Source organism: Cynara cardunculus, assembly GCF_001531365.2.
Source record: "Cynara cardunculus var. scolymus isolate 2C chromosome LG 13, CcrdV1, whole genome shotgun sequence".
Classification (NCBI taxonomy): Eukaryota; Viridiplantae; Streptophyta; class Magnoliopsida; order Asterales; family Asteraceae; genus Cynara; species Cynara cardunculus.
Window position 1 is genome coordinate 39141384 of NC_037540.1, and position 17997 is coordinate 39159380.

The following is a 17997-nucleotide window of genomic DNA, read 5'->3' on the forward strand; positions in this document are numbered from 1 at the left end:
AAGCAATTTGTGGACTAGAGTTTCTGATCTTGGGCTCTTCTTCCCATTCAGTTTGACGACAAACCCTTGGCTGTCTGAGCACAATAAGTCATTAAGTTTTTTTGATTCCATCATTTTGCAAACGATTTTATCTTTGATATAGATTTGTTCTAATTTATTAGGAGCTTATGATGATAATTTAAATTATCTTAGCGGATTTCAGTGAGATTTAATATATAAGAATCAATGATCTGTTTGTTACACACACTGGCTCTTGGATTTCGATAAAAATGCATGTTAGAACTTGGTTTGTGCCTTCTTAGTCCCAGATAAGCTGAAAAAGAGTGCTTATTCTGATTCATGGGAAGGCAAAATTAAACTCAAAACTGAGAGTTTCGCTGAGAAACCCATTTCTTTCTTCAATTAAAGGTGTTTCCTAGTAACTTATCCATACATGTCAAAATGAGACATTATTTTGTTGTTTAATTTCATTTTTGAACCTTTTGACTGTAGTTGATTTGGTTTTATTGTAGTTTGGAAAATGATGCGAAAAGATATCGAATTATGTTATCATAGGCATATATTTTGTGCTGTGCTGAACGAAATTCTATTTGCACGTCAGTCTGATTCCAAACTCTGTTATTACTAGATCTTACCTGTCATTCTATTAATCCCTTTAGTCATTTTTATAATTCATAGTGTTCTGTTTTGTAAGATACTAGTCAACGTTTAAGATCATTGGTTTTTGGTCACGGTTTTTGAGGGGGGCATGCAACATCTTGAAGGGTGGCATAATGTTGTTGGATAAAATTAACCCCTAATTTTAAAACATTGGTCTATGTATATGTTAAACATCCTACCAACATTGCATATTGTATTTTCTACATGCCTTTTCTTACTATTGGTAAGAAAAGATTAGAGGTGGACCAAATCAACCACGACGGACTAGAAATGCCTTCATGTATGGTCCAGCCAGAGGGTTTGCATGATTTTTCGTACAATCAAAACGTCATAGACCTGAGCTTGTGGACTAGTGCTCGTGAGGATTAGATTTCATGAAAGATGAGTTGTACCAGAGGATAAAAATGATAGGTCGATAGTCCGGAGCTCGTAATGAACCATAGGCTAATGTTTGAATTTTTTGATGGTAATGCGTTGGTTTAGGAACATGTCCGTATTACTTGAGCTCGTATTGAACCATAGGCTAATGTTTGAATTTTATGTATTCTTTTAAACATCTTTGTTTGATTCTTTTCGATAAAAGTCAAACGTGCAGTTCACATTACTTGATGAATATATCTATCATGAATTGTTGAAATAATCTTTCGTCTAATAGAATCACGACTGAATCTGGAACTTGAAACAATAAATAATATTTTGTCTAATAGAATCACGACTGAATCTGGAACTTGAAACAATAATAATATTGCCGTGTTACTGTTTTTCTACCCCTTCCTGAGCTAACCCCTGCGTAGTATTGATTTTGAATAGTATAGATTAATAATAAATTTTGAATAGTATAGATGAATAAATTTTGAACAGTATAGATTAAAAAATGAATTAATAAGGTAATAAATATATGTGACAATTTTCGTACCTTCATGAACTTTGTTGAAGTTTTTGTTGTCATTAACAATTTCATCAATGCACACTTCATGTCTTGGTATTCTAGCATGAGACTCATTGATAAGGAAAAACAAAGGATTGTAGCAACCATAGTGATATTCAATTTTTTTACTATAGTCAAACCTTCCATACATAACAATATTTCTCTTGTATATAGTGATTTTGTCATTGTCTTTCACTCGGATACCATCAACTTGTAGAAATATTTTGTCTTATCTTTGCATATTATACATTTTAAAGTAAATAAGATAAAATAAATACTTGTATTTTAACCTTAGATATGGTGGGTCGGTTGTGCACCATCTGAACAAGTTTTGTAGAAGCATTCAAAGTGACTATAATTGTCGAGTGGTTCTAAGGCAAAGCTTCATAATGTTCTCACGTATGAGTTTATAGAAAGAACATGAGTCAATATTTCAATGACGTTTCTATCAAGATTTGACCACTGTACTTATTTTAATTGATTTATTCATTTATCTAGGTGGATATTCAACTTCAAAGAGTTTAAGATCCGCTAGAAGATAATGAAAGATGTTCAGAGTTTCTAGGTATTTTTTGGATTTCACCATGAGCATTAGAAACCTTACGACCGACCTTTGATAAAAAATTCTTCAACGAGTATCCACAACCTTCAACCGAAGCATTCAATTGAATGCGATACTCAGTCTTCATGAGTTTTGTTTGTTTTTGAAGGGCAACAACAGTTGACTGGTTTTGGTTAACCAAATCTTTACATTTTTAGTGATTTATGGTGAAAACTATGAACCTCTTCCTCATGAAGCATAAACATATCAATTTTACTTCCAACTATTGAATCCATCCGCCCCATGATTCCATCCGCCTTGGTCTGTAAACAAGTAACATGGTAAAAAAAGATGCTCTATCTGCTTTTACATTGTATTCCACTCGTTGAAATTGATCAAACCAAGTAACAACAAAGCATCTTGCTTTAGCTCCTACCATTTTGGTTGAAAACTTGTAGCCTCGTGGTTGACAAGGCCCCCTAACCAAGTATTGCTGTCTAATTTCATCTCTTTGATTGCCTCTATAATGGATCCCAAAGAAGACTGTTAACATCAACATGTTGTTATAAGCATTATCGGTTGAGTATCAAATTCCAGATGGAGCTTTTCGTTTCAAATTTTTTTTTTTCTATATCAACACTAAGTAATGAACTGTAAATGAAAGTGAAAAAAAAAACTTCGATAATCAACAATATATTCAATAAAGCTAAACAAGTTACAATAACTACCTAATTAATAACCTAAACGGGTAATGGTTCGATATGTAAATCAAGTAATCAACATCGAACATTTCAACTGTTCAACGATATATGTAAATCAAACCCTTGAAAGAACTGAGATAGCCTCCTCTAGTGGTACAAAAGAACTCCAATACCTAATTACATGTTTTGACATTTGAGTTTTGAGTGACTAAAATTCCAGCTTCTAGATTCCATAAAACAAAGAAGAGAAGATTCAATGAATGAAGACTCAAATAACTGAGTTAAACACCGACTTAATGATGAGTACATTGAGTTGATCCAGTCAAGACTTCGTTAGTTCGTTTGAACCATTCTCTATGTTGTCGAGTGGTTAAAGGTTTCTTGGAATCTCTGTTTTAATATATTCATTCCTTAAGAGTAAAATAAAGAATTTAGTTATTTTATGACACTTTTGAAAAATGTCATATAAACCCATTTTTTTATAGGACATTTACGTTTACAAGATACTTTTTAAATAGTGTCGTATAAAATAGTTAATATGACACTTTATTTTAGAAACTTATTAAAACGGTTAAAAACGTCCTATAATCCATTGTAACATTTTTAGATAACATACTTTTTGATTTTGTCCTATAAACTTAATTTTTATAATGTATTTTTACGACGTTTTTACAGTTTAAGCGTCCTATATAATCAATTTTGTTGTAGCGAATGTAAAATTATATTTATGTTTTAATTGTTTCTCAAATATGTTAACAAAATATATAAATTAACAATTTAAAAATAATATAAAAAAGTGAAAACTAATAAATTATATTTAATATTTTTTAATAATTTTTATGAAATACATACATATATATATATATATTAAATTTATATAATAATCTATAAATAAATTTACATTTTATAAATAAAAAATGAAAATAGGTTCTTATAAGAATATCCTTGTGAAGTTTTATTGAGATTTTTATTTTGTTAATGCAGCAGGAAAAAATTAGAAGGATCTCATTTAAAGGTACCCCTATATCTATAGAGGGACAATTCATTTACAAACCATATTATTCTAACAAATTATGGTTTAATTACGTGAGACCAATAGTTTTTCGTGAGACCAATTCTCAATAATTGGATTACATATATAATTTGAACATTCATAATCACAAAATTGCCACGAGACTTCTTAATAATCACAAAATTGTCACCGTGTAACTTTAGATCATTAGCTTATAAAGTTGATCAATAAACATAAATTGGTCTTACGGGTCTCATGAAAAATTCTTGGTCTCACGTTAACCTAACCATATATATATATATATATATATATATAGAAACTTCCTAGATTAGAAGGTAAAACGCTATGAAGGTAACACAACCAGCCTGTTTTTGTGAGACCTGTGAGACCATTTTTTTACACTTGAAACTTCACAGCAAAACGCTATGAAGGTAACACATTTTACATTCACATCGTTTTGCTGTGAAGTTTCAAGTGTAAAAAAATGATCACACGGGTCTCATGAAAACAGACGGGTCTCACGAAAACAGATTGGTCTCATGTGAACCCAATCCATATATATATATATACACACACACGCTATTGTGATACCCGTTGAATGACAAACTTCTAGAATATAGAGAAACTTCCTAGATTAGAAGGTATTAGCAAACAGACTTGGGTTTGCTGGAGTTGATCACAGTACACATAAAGGGAAGTCAGTGTTTTATTTGTACTTTACATGTCCAGTTGCCTCACTAACACAAATCAGTGGATATTAATTTAACTCCCAAATGGTGTGCTGCTGCTGCATATGTCTTATTTTAATCAGCTTTCTTGCCTTTCTGTAACCATGGTCAAACATCCAATTTCACATCATTGACTCAGTGGACAGTTTGCTGTAAGTAAGCAATACCAATATCCCACTTAAAGTTCATTCAGAAACTTCGCACCTATGCCTCTTTCCTTCTAGATCTCCACCCCTATAAAGTAAGAACCCCATATTTGCCATCATTTCTCATCTGTGAAAACAGCTTTTTATTGCACAAATCTCTCTCAATCATCCCATATGATCAATTGCATAACAGAACGCATGTTTCATCTTCTCTTTCCATCTTGGAATGCATCTTCATCATCCCTTCACCACGGACGTCCGTCACTGAAACCAACTGCTGTCAAAATGGGAGCTGGAGGACGTCCGTTTGATCATCCACCTGATGATCAAATGATCTTGAAACAAAAGGTGGTGGAATCTCGAAGGGCTTCTTCTAATCATGCTGCATATGTCTCACATGGTATCTTCTTTGCTGTCTTCTTGTCGGTTGTTTATTATCTCATTGTAAGGTGGCATGAAAAGACCCTCAACTCCACTCCTCTCCTTGTTGTCACCATGTTTGAGATGGCTGCCATTATCACCTTCGTGGCTTCCTGTATTTACCTTCTTGTTTACTTTGGCAATAGCCTTGTACACCACACACATTTTTTAGATGAGGAAGAAGACCAACCAGAAGAAACAACAAACACCGTTCATTGTGAATATGCTCATCTGTCTTTAAAACAAGTTGGAAAGAAGGATAAAGTGACCCAAGAGGATGAGGCGGTGATACAAGCGGTGGTTTCCGGTGAAACGCCATCTTATTCATTGGAATCGAAGCTTGGGGACTGCAAACGAGCAGCGGTTATCAGAAGAATGGCGGTAGAGAGGATCGCCGGAAAGTCTCTTGACGGTTTGCCGGTGGACGGGTTTGATTATGAATCTATATTGGGACAGTGTTGTGAGATGCCTGTTGGTTATGTTCAAATACCAGTGGGAATTGCTGGCCCGATGTTGCTGGATGGAAAGGAGTTCTGGGTTCCCATGGCGACCACTGAAGGGTGTCTTGTGGCTAGTACCAATAGGGGTTGTAAGGCCATTTACGCTTCTGGTGGAGCCACCAGCATCTTACTCAAGGATGGCATGACTCGAGCTCCGGTGGTCAGGTTCGCCACTGCCAAGAGGGCTGCTGAGTTGAAATTCTTCTTGGAGGAACCACTCAACTTTGAGACACTTGCCACCGTTTTCAACAAGTAAGCTAGTTCTACACTTGTACTCGAGCATTTTTAAGTATAAATTATATACGGTCAAATGCAACAAATAAACTCAGACACCCTTCTCATCTTTTAGTATAGTTGGCTAATTTTAGTTGAATGCAACGATTTGCAGATCAAGCAGATTCGGGAGGCTTCAGACAATCCGATGTGCGATTGCAGGGAAGAATCTATACATAAGGTTCACTTGCAGCACCGGCGATGCAATGGGGATGAACATGGTTTCGAAAGGTGTTCAAAATGTTTTGGAGTATCTCCGGGCTGATTTCTCCGATATGGACGTCATTGGCATCTCCGGCAACTATTGCTCCGATAAGAAACCGGCGGCGGTGAACTGGATTGAAGGGAGAGGCAAATCGGTGGTGTGTGAGGCAATTATAAAGGAACAAGTGGTGAAGAAAGTACTGAAAACAAACGTAGCTTCATTGGTGGAGTTAAACATGCTCAAGAACCTCACTGGATCCGCCATGGCCGGTGCTCTTGGTGGGTTCAATGCTCATGCTAGTAACATCGTGTCGGCCGTGTACCTTGCCACCGGCCAAGATCCAGCTCAGAACATCGAGAGCTCCCACTGCATCACCATGATGGAAGCTGTGAACGGCGGCAATGACCTTCATGTGTCGGTGACCATGCCTTCAATCGAGGTTGGGACGGTGGGTGGTGGAACTCAGTTGACTTCACAATCTGCATGCCTGAACTTGCTGGGAGTGAAGGGTGCAAACAAAGAATCAGCTGGATCAAATGCACGGCAGTTGGCTATGGTGGTCGCCGCCGCAGTTCTCGCCGGAGAGCTGTCTCTTATGTCAGCAATCGCGGCGGGGCAACTAGTGAACAGCCACATGAAATACAACCGCTCCAATAAAGACAATTCCGTCGAATCTTAAGAGAATTCTCAATCTCGATCAGTCACCGGTTATTGGCCGGCCGGCCGCCGTTACGGTGGCTGTTTCGCCATTGCAGATAGATTATTTAATTTGTGTCCAAGTTAAAAAGCATAACTTCTACCATGAAATTAAATAAAAAAATTGACCCAATTGTATTAAGCATATGATAAGTATTAAAAGTTTAAAATATAAAACTATCACATTTTATAGAAGGGTAGTTTCGTCAATATTAAGTTTGATAGTTTAGTAAGTTGTGGTTTGTTAATTGTTGTTTAGAATGTTCTCTATTGTATATATTGTTGTTTAGCTCATTGGTGAAATAACAAGAAATAAAAATTCTCTCACTTTTTTTTTTATTAACTTGGATATCCAATCTGCTATGTGAGCCGACTAATTCCAAGACGACTACCTATTTTGCAGATAGTTTTGAGTCACTGCATTTGAACATCAGTGGCCACAAGGGGATTTTCATTTCTTATTGGATTTGAACTTGGATTTTTATTCTCTCAATTGCTTTTTATTACATGATATTAGAGCAAAACGCTCTTTCCATTGCTCGTTAGAATTCTTTGTGGGATTAATCATGCCAAAATCATCAAATGTTCATTCTACTTGGTCCTCTAAATCTTTTGAATCTGTTTCAGCCATCGGTGACATATTTCATCCATACTTTTTGCATCATGCAGGCAGTCTCAGTCAAATTCTTGTCTTTCAGTTGCTCACCGGTGATAATAATTCCTATTGGAGTAGAGCCATGCTAATTGCTTTAGCAGCGAAAAAACAAAGTTGGATTTGTGGATGATTCTTTGCAGAAACTTAATGCAAGTGATCTTAACTTGCTGAATTCGTAGAATCGAAACAATATCATTGTGATGTTGTGGTTGCTCAACTTTTCTTTCCAAAGAAATATCTACAAGTGTGATGTTTGTGGAATTCGTTGTTGAGATCTGGTTAGATACATAAAAGATTGATTCGAGTAGAGCATTGGCCCTAAAATTTCTTGATTAAGCGAAAAATTGTGAACGTCGCTCAAAATCAAGAGTTTGTTGCTATGTATTTTACCAAGCTCAAGTCGTTAATCGAAGAAATGGAACATTCATACCACATTGCTCCCGTGGGAAATGCACATGTGATGGTGTCAATAAAATTTTACTAATGGATCCAATTCCTCCTATTAATCGAGTTTTGCCTCTTGTTAGTCAGGAAGAATAGCAGCGAAAGTATATAACACTCTAGCCTTCAATGCCAGTAGTGGATTCAAGGGATACTCTGGTAATGATCAATTTTCTAAAGCTCCTAATCATGAACGTCCTTTTTTACTCATTGTAAAATTCCTGGACATATCATGGAGGGGTGGTAAAAACTTCATGGATATCCGATCAGATATAAATAGAAGCAAACAAAGACTAATTATATTAATCAAGATATATTTCGATACCTAAAAAGAACCATCGACATGGGCTTATTCTTTCCCTACAAAGAAAAATAATGGGGTTACAACACCTCTTAAAAGTATTAGCAAAGAAAATGTTATCCCATACAGTGAAAACCCCAAATGATATATTAGTAGGTTTTGCTGATGCTGAGTATCTTTCTGATCCACACAGAGGTCGTTTCCAAATAGAATATGTTTTTACAATTGGAAACATGGTGATTTCTTGGAAATCTACCAAGCAAACCCTTGTAGCAACATCCTCGAACCATTCAGAGATTATTGCTCTATATGAGGCGGTTCAAGAGTGTATCTGACTAAGGTATGTCATTACACATATAAGAGGGGCTAGTGGTTTAAGTTCAACCACTCAAAATCCTACATGCATATATGAAGATAATGCAGCTTGTATCAAACAAATGAAAGTAGGATATATCAAGGGTGATAATACGAAACATATTTCGCCAAAGTTTTTCTATATTCAACAACAACAAACTCTCCTTAAGATTCAAGTGAATCAAGTAAGGGGTGAGAAAAATGTGGCTGATTTGTTTATCAAATCATTGCCTAAGACCACATTTGAGAAACATGTGAAAAACATTGGAATGCGGAGACATTCCAAACTCTCTTGATTAATGTATGTATCAGGGGAAGTAGTATTGGTATGCTGTACTTTTTCCTTCACCCAATGTTTTATTTTTCCCATTGGGTTTTGTTCCTTGTTGTAAGATTTTAGTGATGAAACAATTTATATACCATATTGTTTTTCTAACGCTCATGATTAATGTACGAATCTGAAAGAATATTAGACTAAAATGAAAAGTCTGTATTGCAAATAAACTGGTGCATTGTACTCTTTTCTTCGTCCTAATTTTATTTTTTCCCACTGGATTTTTATTTTGGCGTAAGGTTTTAACGAGACAACAGTTAATTAGTTATGCACCATCACTCCTTTGACTCGGCACAAGGAGGAGTGTTGTAGGATAAGTGTGTCATGGTGATGAGAATGAGATGGAAGGAAACAAGGAACAAATAACAATTGGTGATGATACTTACGAAACAATAAGCATGCTTGTAGGGACTAACACTAACACATGCAATGAACGACCACAAAAAAGATTAAAGTCGGTTGTTTGGAATCATTTTGAACAAGTGTATGTTGATGGTGTTAGACGATATGCAAGATGTAATTATTGCAATAAACAACTGACGGGTAAAGCCAACGCCGGAACTACACATTTGAAGGACCATTTTAAGAATTGTCCAAGAAGAGTTACAAAGGACATTAGACAACATATCCTAGTTCAGGACCAAAAGGCTTCAGACGGAAAGTGGAAAATGAGTAAATATTCATTTAATACTGAACTTTGTAGGGAAGACTTAGCTAAAATGATTATTATACATGATTATCCGCTTTCTATTGTCGAGCACTATGGTTTTCGAAAATATTCAGAAGGTCTCCAACCTTTATTTAAGGTACCATCTCGAGCAACAATAAAGAGTGACGTAATGAGTGTTTATGAAAAACAAAGAGGTTACACTTTGCGGTGTTTGGATGAGAATGAGAGTAGGATTGCCTTAACTTCAGATATGTGGACARCAAGTAACCAAAAGAAAGGTTACATGGCGATTACGGCACATTATATAGATGGCAAATTGAAGTTAATAAATTATTTCTTTCCGAAAATCTATGGTGATGAGGCAAAAAGTGAGGTTATGAGGATACGTAACCTATGTGTCGAGTTGTTTGAAGAGTATAAGAAGAAGTATGCCGACAAACCTTCACAAAAAGAACAATCAACCGCTAGTTCCTTAGATGTAGATGATTTCACTTCTGACAAACCTACATGGGAGATGGATTTTGAGTCTATGGTGTGTGATGATGATGTCTTGAAAACAAGTGAATTGGATGATTATTTGGCCGAAAAATTGTCACCTAATGAAGACGGCTTTGATATCTTAATGTGGTRGAAATGCAATGGCTCCAAGTTTCCTATGCTCCAAAGAATTGCAAGAGACGTTTTAGCCATACCAATTTCTACGGTAGCTTCTGAATCCGCTTTTAACATGAGCGGTAACAAAGTCACAAAACAACGTAGTCGACTACACCCAAAGACAGTTGGAGCATTAATGTGCACTCAAAGTTGGTTACGGAAAGAACTTCAAGGTAAAAAATTATTTAAATTCTTAGTCATACAACTAATTATATTTTTTTTCTAACTTGTCTTACTTTTTGTAGATAAAAAACATGGAGAGCCTCAAGCATTTGATGAAACAGTTACATATGATGCGGATGTCGAGTAACAACTAACAAGTGGTTGTTTTATTTTTTTTGATGGTAGATAGTATAGAAATTTACTTGATATGTTTTGGTCCTTTCGGATATTACTCGATGTAGTTTTAATACGTTTGACGTTAACTTTGATAATATTAGTTTAAACTTTTTGGTCTTGTTTAAGTCTTATTTTAATATTGGTGTATTTCAATAAATAGTGATGTTTTATAATTTTTGGTTTTTAAAAAAAATCCCCGTTGGGGACGGGAATGGGGATGTGATCATAATCCCCGGCGGGGACGGGGACGGGGACACATWTGGGGGATCAGGGACGGGGACGGGTATTGGGGTCCCCGCCCCATCCCCGCCCCATTACCATCCCTACTCTCTATTTTTTTGTTTGATTAACCTTCATATCTAATCTGCTATGCGAACCGACTAATTTCAAGGCAACCACCTGTTTTGCACGTAGTCCGGAGTCACCGCATTTGGACCTCTAAACATTTTTGACCTTTGGAGCACAAACTCAAACCAATCAAACACCTTTATTTCTGGAGTGAAGAGTCTAGTTTGATATCAATCTTTTAATTACATGCTAAATTATGCATACACATCATTTAATTACATTTTTACCTCAATCTTGATCGAGATTATCGGCTATTAAAGCGTATACTTTAAGGTTGAAGTGTCTCGTTTGAAAGTGTCATCCAAAGAAGAGTGTTGTATACTGAGATACGTTAGTTCACGATCATTTGTTAACCACTTAAACAATGTTAATTTTACAACCTCATATCAGGCTTTCATTTTCTTGACTGACGATTGTGGTTAAATGAGAGGTTTATAATCTCATTAAAAAGGAAACAAATTGAATGATATTAAATGGAGGTGATTTTTGGAACCAAATGTTGTTATTTTTGGAAGATAATTATATTTTATTTTCGAAAGATAATCATCTTCCCACTCTCTCCTCTCTTCCTCTTGGATCCGCCAGTGGCATCGATAAATCGTTCTACACAACCTCTAGTTACCACCTCTACCCACCCCGCCATCGACGTCACCAACCACCGCCATCACCACACGTTGCTTAAAACGTGATGGAAGCTTTCGTTCATTATGCCACTTAATGCCCATTGCCTTGTGACTTTTTCATATTCGGGCTTACGCTGGAAACTCTCATCTGGAAGGCGCTCAACCATTATAGCGGCCGGGCGGTTTTCACCGACGAAAAAAACTACTATCCTGCCTACATCGAGAAAAAACACCCAGAACCATTACGGCGGCCCAACGGTTTATTTTTTTGTTTAAAGATTTGCTTTTTGTTTGAATTCGATTTAGATTTTTTTTCCATTTGCGTTTGTTTTTTTGTTTGAATTCGATTTACGATTTTTTGATTTGTGTCACAAAGTGATAATGAATTTGATTTTGAAACCCAAAAATCTGCTCCTCCTGTGATTAAATGATGTTTGTTTAATTTTCACAGTGGTTGTTTCATTTATGAACTTTGATTGTTCATTTTTTTTAAACCAAAATTCATACGTGAAACAATGATTTTTGCTTAAAGTTTATAGGTGAAAAACAATGATTTTTGTTTAAAATTCATAATGTTGTTTCGTGTATGAACTTTAGTTAAATTTTTTTTACCAAAATTCATAGGTGAAACCAGAAAATAAATATGATAATTAAAGAAGTTTAAACAGGCTCATAAGTGAGACCAAAAAAATTCATAGGTTAAACAATTAATTAAATAATATGATAATTAAGTGAACGAATAATTAAGAAATGTGATATCAATTATTGGAAAAAAAAGTCAAACAAATATGAAGTACATAATTCATACAGCTGTTGATTTCATATTCTCTCTTAATAAGGGGATGTTCGGTTCGTTTTTTGTTAAGACCTGTATGGATATAACTTTCTGTATTGATATAATTGTCTGTATATTAACAGATAAGTTGTTGTTCGGTTGTTGTGCTGAATAAACAGTCTGAATGTCAGAAATGACCATTTTACCCTCATTCTTTATTTTTATTTGAATAAAACAACAGTTTGATGAAAATGTTGAACAAATGACTTATAATTATAAAAAAAAAAATATCAATTTAAAAGTTTTTTAAATAAAACCAACTTGATTAACATAATTATGAGTTAAATGTTATAATCAAAACAATTTATTTACATAACATACTTAAACACTTAAACAACTTTATTGACATAACATAATTATGGGCCGTTTACCAAACGCTTACTCGGGTAAGTGAACACCAAGTCATTTTACCTTACCGGATGAATATGGTAAGGATCAATAATCTTACCCGGTAAGGGCAAAACGAGGACCAAAAGTTTTACCCGATAATTGAATACGACGACTCTTACCACGGTAAGCTCTTGACGGGTAAATTGTTGCATACGATACCGTTGTGGTGGACTAAAATCTTATCCGGTAAATAAATGATAGTGTTAAATTTAGGTAAGTATTTGGTAAAGGGACACTTGATAAGTCTTTTTTACTTTGTTTCTCTATAAAGTCAAACAAGTTATGCATTTGGAGTATTTGGATGACTTGAACCTCTTGTTTCACATAAAAAGCAACTTTATTGACATAACATACTTACACACTTGAACAACAAACAAATAGATGAAAATGTATAGCTTAACTGAACCTTTTACTGGAATCAGTACAAGTTCCATGAGCTGAATGAGATCAGCTGAACAAGAACAAAGGGATATATAGAGAAAAGATCAACATAAACAAGAAGCATATATAGAGAGAGCTTATCTCCGATCTAAAAGCAGACCACCAGACCAACCGAAACCTGCCATGCCTCAGCATGGCAGGCGACGATGGGTTAATGGTTTGCGTCGCTTTTTATTTATTGAGATCGAGAAGTTTAAGATTTGATAGCTGTAACATCTTTGCTGGAGCGGTTGTATTTCATGTGGCTCTTCACGAGTTGCCCTGCCGCGATTGCCGACATGAGAGATAATTCACCAGCGAGAACCGAGGCGGCGACCACCTTAGCCAACTGCCGGGCATTTGATCCAGCTGATTCTTTGTTTGCACCCTTCACTCCCAGCAAGTTAAGGCATGCAGATTGTGAAGCCAGCTGAGTTCCACCACCCACTGTCCCAACCTCTATTGATGGCATGGTCACTGATACATGAAGGTCTTTGCCATCGTTCACAGCTTCCATCATGGTGATGCAGTGGGAGCTCTCGATGTTCTGAGCTGGATCTTGGCCGGTGGCAAGGTACACAGCTGAGACAATGTTACTAGCATGGGCGTTGAACCCACCAAGAGCACCGGCCATGGCGGATCCGGTGAGGTTCTTGAGCATGTTCAACTCCACCAATGCAGCTACGTTTGTCTTCAGTACCTTCTTCACCACTTCTTCCTTTATGATTGCTTCACACACCACCGATTTGCCTCTCCCTTCGATCCAGTTCACAGCTGCCGGTTTCTTATCGGAACAATAGTTGCCGGAGATGCCAATGACGTCCATGTCGGGGAAGTCGGTCTGGAGATACTCCAAAACATTTTGAACACCTTTTGAAACCATGTTCATCCCCATTGCATCACCGGTGCTACAAGTGAACCTCATGTATAGATTCTTCCCTGCAATCGCACATCGGATTGTCTGAAGCCTCCCGAATCGGCTTGATCTGCGACAAATCATTTCATTCAGCTAAAATTAACCAACTAGTATAGTAGAAGTTACAACACATTTAGATATGACACATAAAACATTGGTCTGTACACTTAAAGTATAGTAAAATAATCTATTAAGACAGTTAAATATTTTTAAATTTCTATAAACTTGATTTTGTCATGGTGAGAAGATGTAAAACTATATCATTATTAACTAGAGCTATCTTACTTGTTGAAAACAGATGCTAGAGTCTCAAAGTTTTGTGGCTCCTCCAAGAAGAACTTCAAATCCGCAGCCCTCCTGGCGGTGCCGAACCTGACGACCGGAGCTCGAGTCATGCCATCCTTAAGCAAGATGCTGGTGGCTCCACCGGAGACGAAAATGGCCTTACAACCCCTGTTGGTGCTAGCCACAAGACACCCTTCAGTGGTCGCCATGGGAACCGCAAACTCCTTTCCATCCAGCAACAACGGACCAGCAATACCCACGGGTATTTGGACATAACCAACCGGCATTTCGCAACACTGTCCCAATATGGATTCGTAATCAAGCCCGTCCAGCGGCAAACCGTCAAGAGACTTGCCGGTTATCCTCTCCAAGGCCACTCTTCTGATGAACGCTGCGCGTTTGCAGTCCCCAAGCTTCGATTCCAACGAGTAAGATGGCGTTTTCCCAGAAACCACAGCTTGTATCACAGCCTCATCTTCTTCAGACACTGTTGTTCCTATAATTGGTACCATTTCGACATCCTTCTTTAACACTGGCTTTACAGGCAGATCAGATTCGCAATCGAGAGAAGCACCACATGGGGTCGCACGGGTGTCTTCCTTACGGATGATCTCATTAACATCACCTTCTGTTGTTCCTTCTAACTCCTCCTCTTCGTCATCGTCCGGAAATGGCGTGGCCTGGACGAAATTCATGCCGAAGAACCCGAGAAGGTAGATAAAGGAGGCAACGAAGGTGAAGATGGCAGCCATCTCAGACATGGTGACAACATGAAGAGGAGTGGAGTTACGGATCTTTTCACGCCATCTGGTAAGGAGAAAGTAAACAACAGAGAAGAAGACAGTAAAGAAGACACCATTCGAGATGCCCATTGGAAGAGGGACAGTATCAGACGAAGCCTTTGCAGCATCCACCACCTTTTTGTTGTTTGCTTTGAACATCTGATCATCAGAAGGATAATCAAACTGACCTTCACCTGCCATGTTCTTTCCTTTGGTGGCAGCCTGTTTCAACAACGATCGTCGACGGACATCCATCCCTTTATCACGGTGGCCGGTGGTGGGCTGATGGGATGGAGCCCGTGACGATTTCGCTGAGGATAAAAGTGTACGGATTGTAAAGGTTTTGTAAAGCAGGTAGTAAGTGATGATTGAACCACGAAAGATTTGCAGAATGGCAGTAGGGCTGGTGGGTTTGATTTATAGGTGCCGAGACTATTCTCATATGGAGAAGAACGCCTACTTTGAATCTTGAAGACTGCAGTCAGAGAAGGGTTGCAGATGTATTAAAAATAATGGAGAAGAGCACATCAAATGGGAAAATAATGGCCATGAATTCCGTCACTGAATTTTCTACAGCTTCAAGTCATTCCATTGCTGTCCAAATCAACACATTTCCAGAGGGATCGTCTTAAATTTCTTGATAAGGAATTAGGAATGTGCGTAAATTTTAGGGTTAGATACTTACACATATTTGGAAGAGTAAACTACAATTTTAGTCCATGTGGTTTACATCAATTATGATTTGGGTTTGAATTTTGCTTTCCGTTAAAAATAGTCCGTTAAATATAGGGTATTTCTGTCTTTTTACGGATTTTGTTTTTGTTTGGTCTTCTATACCCTATCGTACCCCATGCTTCTCCTCCCCTGTCGTTGCCGACAACAACCCTAAAAGCAGCATGTACAATCATGGAACCGATTCCATCTCACTACAACAAAATCGGGTTTATAGGACACTCTTAAATTCTAAGTGTTATAATAGACGTCTTTATAGGACTTAGTTTATATGACCAAAAAAATAAAGTGTCATATCTAAAGTTGTTGCAATAAGTTTATATGACGTTTTTTGACGTCATAAGTTTTTAGGACATTATCAACTTTATAGTACACTATTTGAAAAACTGTTATATAAAAACAAGTGTCATATAAAAAATTGAGTTTATAGGATAATTTCTCAAAAGTGTCCTATAAAGTTGCTAATGCGACATTTTGTATTAAAAATGTCCTCAAAAACTTGTTAAGACGTCCAAAAGCGTCATATAAACTTATTACAACACCTTTAGATAAAACACTTTATATTTTGGTTCTATAAATTAAGTCTTATAAAATGGTCTATTGGAACACTTAAAGATTGTGGGTGTCTTATAAACCCAATTTTATTGTAGTGTCTCTATCTCTAAAAAGACCATGATAACTCATTCCCCTTAGCCCGCCATCTCCATCTCTAGAAAAAACCATGAAAATTGATCCAACTGGTTTTCTCATATCTAAAGGGCATGGAATATCTCATTGTTTTGGTAAGAATCTATAGAAAATTGTGTCTGTTAAATTTTCTGATGTGGAAACACGGAAAAAGTCCATTCAATTATTGTGTGAGAGATGATGAATGTTGCTGGAAAATGGAGAATGGGATGACATAAAGAAGGATTATGATGGTATTGAGATTACTGGAGTCGTGGAAGGAGAGGATGAGAAGAAACAGATGGTGGTGTTGTGGCTGTTGGTGTACGTCGAAAGTGAGACACACGCTACTCCATGATGACTATGTATGTGTATGTCTTCTCTCTTATTTTTTTTTGATTAACCTGGATATCCAACCCGTTATGCGAGCCGACTAATCCCAGGGACCACATGCTTTGCAGATAGCCCGAAGTCACCGCATTTGAACCTTCATGGCCACAAAGGGATTTTTATTTCTCCTTGGATTTGAACCTGAGACTTCCTGGTACTTTTGACCTTTGAAGCCAAGCTCAAACCAATCAGGCACCACCCTTATGGTTGTGTCTTCTGTCTTACTTATGTGCTTTCTATGTCTTGTTTGTTGTTTGGGGAAGTAGCCCAGGGGGTCAACATATGCGTGTGCATGTTGTGACAGGTGAGAAAGGAAACGGTAGCATCAGGTGAACGGGACGGCCAAAGAAAAGGGATTGAGTGAGGGGACGACCAGTGAAAAGGGAAAGTGACGGATTGGTCCATATAGTCTTAGATACTATATATACATAATAGTAAAAGGACAAAGATAAACCTCTTTTAACACATACTTTAACAAAGCTTGTGAGAGGGACCAATTTCAAAGCAAAATACAAACCACCATGACCATTGTTATACCTACTGAAGTTTAAGGACCTTTTTCGTAGTTGGATGTGAATTAGAGGGACCAAAATTGTAGTTACTCTAATTAAAATTATGCAAGCATCTTGACTTGTCGAGGTTTCCCACTAGACTTGCATGCATAAAAGATCTAAAGATATTTTGTTACATTTGGTTCAATGTTTTGAACACAAATCATTTTTGCAATTTAATTCCATATTTTCTTTTCATTATTAAAAATCTAATAAATTATTATGTTATTTAATATATATTAATTTAATTATCTTTTACTATTTTTAATAAAATCAACAACTTTTAGATATTGATGATAGACAAAGAAAAGAAATGTAATTTGTTTTCTTAAAATGTCAAAATATTTATACTATATTATAAAATATTTAACAAAAACTCTTAAAAATAATATTTTATGAAGTACTGTTTATTGATGCATATTACTTAAAATTCAAGATTACAATAATTTTGCATAAGTACAATTTATTAAAGCTATATTTTTAAATTTGTGTAACTAACTG

At 36.5% G+C, this 17997-nt stretch overlaps 2 protein-coding genes and 3 non-coding genes across 5 annotated transcripts; 4 read left to right on the plus strand and 1 right to left on the minus strand.

The window, feature by feature from the left end:
* Window positions 1–161: 161 nt before the first annotated feature.
* LOC112526200 lies at window positions 162–253 on the plus strand. Its single transcript, XR_003070532.1, has one exon. It is a non-coding gene; the product is annotated as a small nucleolar RNA R11/Z151 (small nucleolar RNA).
* A 48-nt stretch (window positions 254–301) lies between these two features.
* LOC112526211 lies at window positions 302–437 on the plus strand. Its single transcript, XR_003070542.1, has one exon. It is a non-coding gene; the product is annotated as a small nucleolar RNA snoR83 (small nucleolar RNA).
* A 75-nt stretch (window positions 438–512) lies between these two features.
* Window positions 513–613, plus strand: LOC112526196. Its single transcript, XR_003070528.1, has one exon. It is a non-coding gene; the product is annotated as a small nucleolar RNA Z122 (small nucleolar RNA).
* A 4388-nt stretch (window positions 614–5001) lies between these two features.
* On the plus strand, window positions 5002–6793 carry LOC112525038 (3-hydroxy-3-methylglutaryl-coenzyme A reductase-like). Its single transcript, XM_025134979.1, has 2 exons — window positions 5002–5888; window positions 6025–6793. The coding sequence occupies exons 1-2, from the start codon at window positions 5002–5004 to the stop codon at window positions 6791–6793; spliced, it is 1656 nt and encodes a 551-aa protein (XP_024990747.1).
* A 6279-nt stretch (window positions 6794–13072) lies between these two features.
* On the minus strand, window positions 13073–15412 carry LOC112524280 (3-hydroxy-3-methylglutaryl-coenzyme A reductase-like). Its single transcript, XM_025134044.1, has 2 exons — window positions 14376–15412; window positions 13073–14160 (listed from the first exon to the last, which is right to left on the minus strand). Exons 1-2 carry the CDS (start codon window positions 15410–15412, stop codon window positions 13389–13391), a joined length of 1809 nt encoding a protein of 602 aa, XP_024989812.1. The 3' UTR covers window positions 13073–13388.
* Between the last annotated feature and the right edge of the window lie 2585 nt (window positions 15413–17997).

Bases quoted from the DNA above. Each gene is read 5' to 3' on its own strand.
- LOC112524280 (XM_025134044.1), bottom strand. From the start codon at position 15,412: ATGGATGTCCGTCGACGATCGTTGTTGAAACAGGCTGCCACCAAAGGA. The intron at 14,161-14,375 runs GTAAGATAGCTC...GATTTGTCGCAG, and splicing joins CTAGCATCTGTTTTCAACAA to ATCAAGCCGATTCGGGAGGC.
- LOC112525038 (XM_025134979.1), top strand. From the start codon at position 5,002: ATGGGAGCTGGAGGACGTCCGTTTGATCATCCACCTGATGATCAAATG. The intron at 5,889-6,024 runs GTAAGCTAGTTC...AACGATTTGCAG, and splicing joins CTTGCCACCGTTTTCAACAA to ATCAAGCAGATTCGGGAGGC.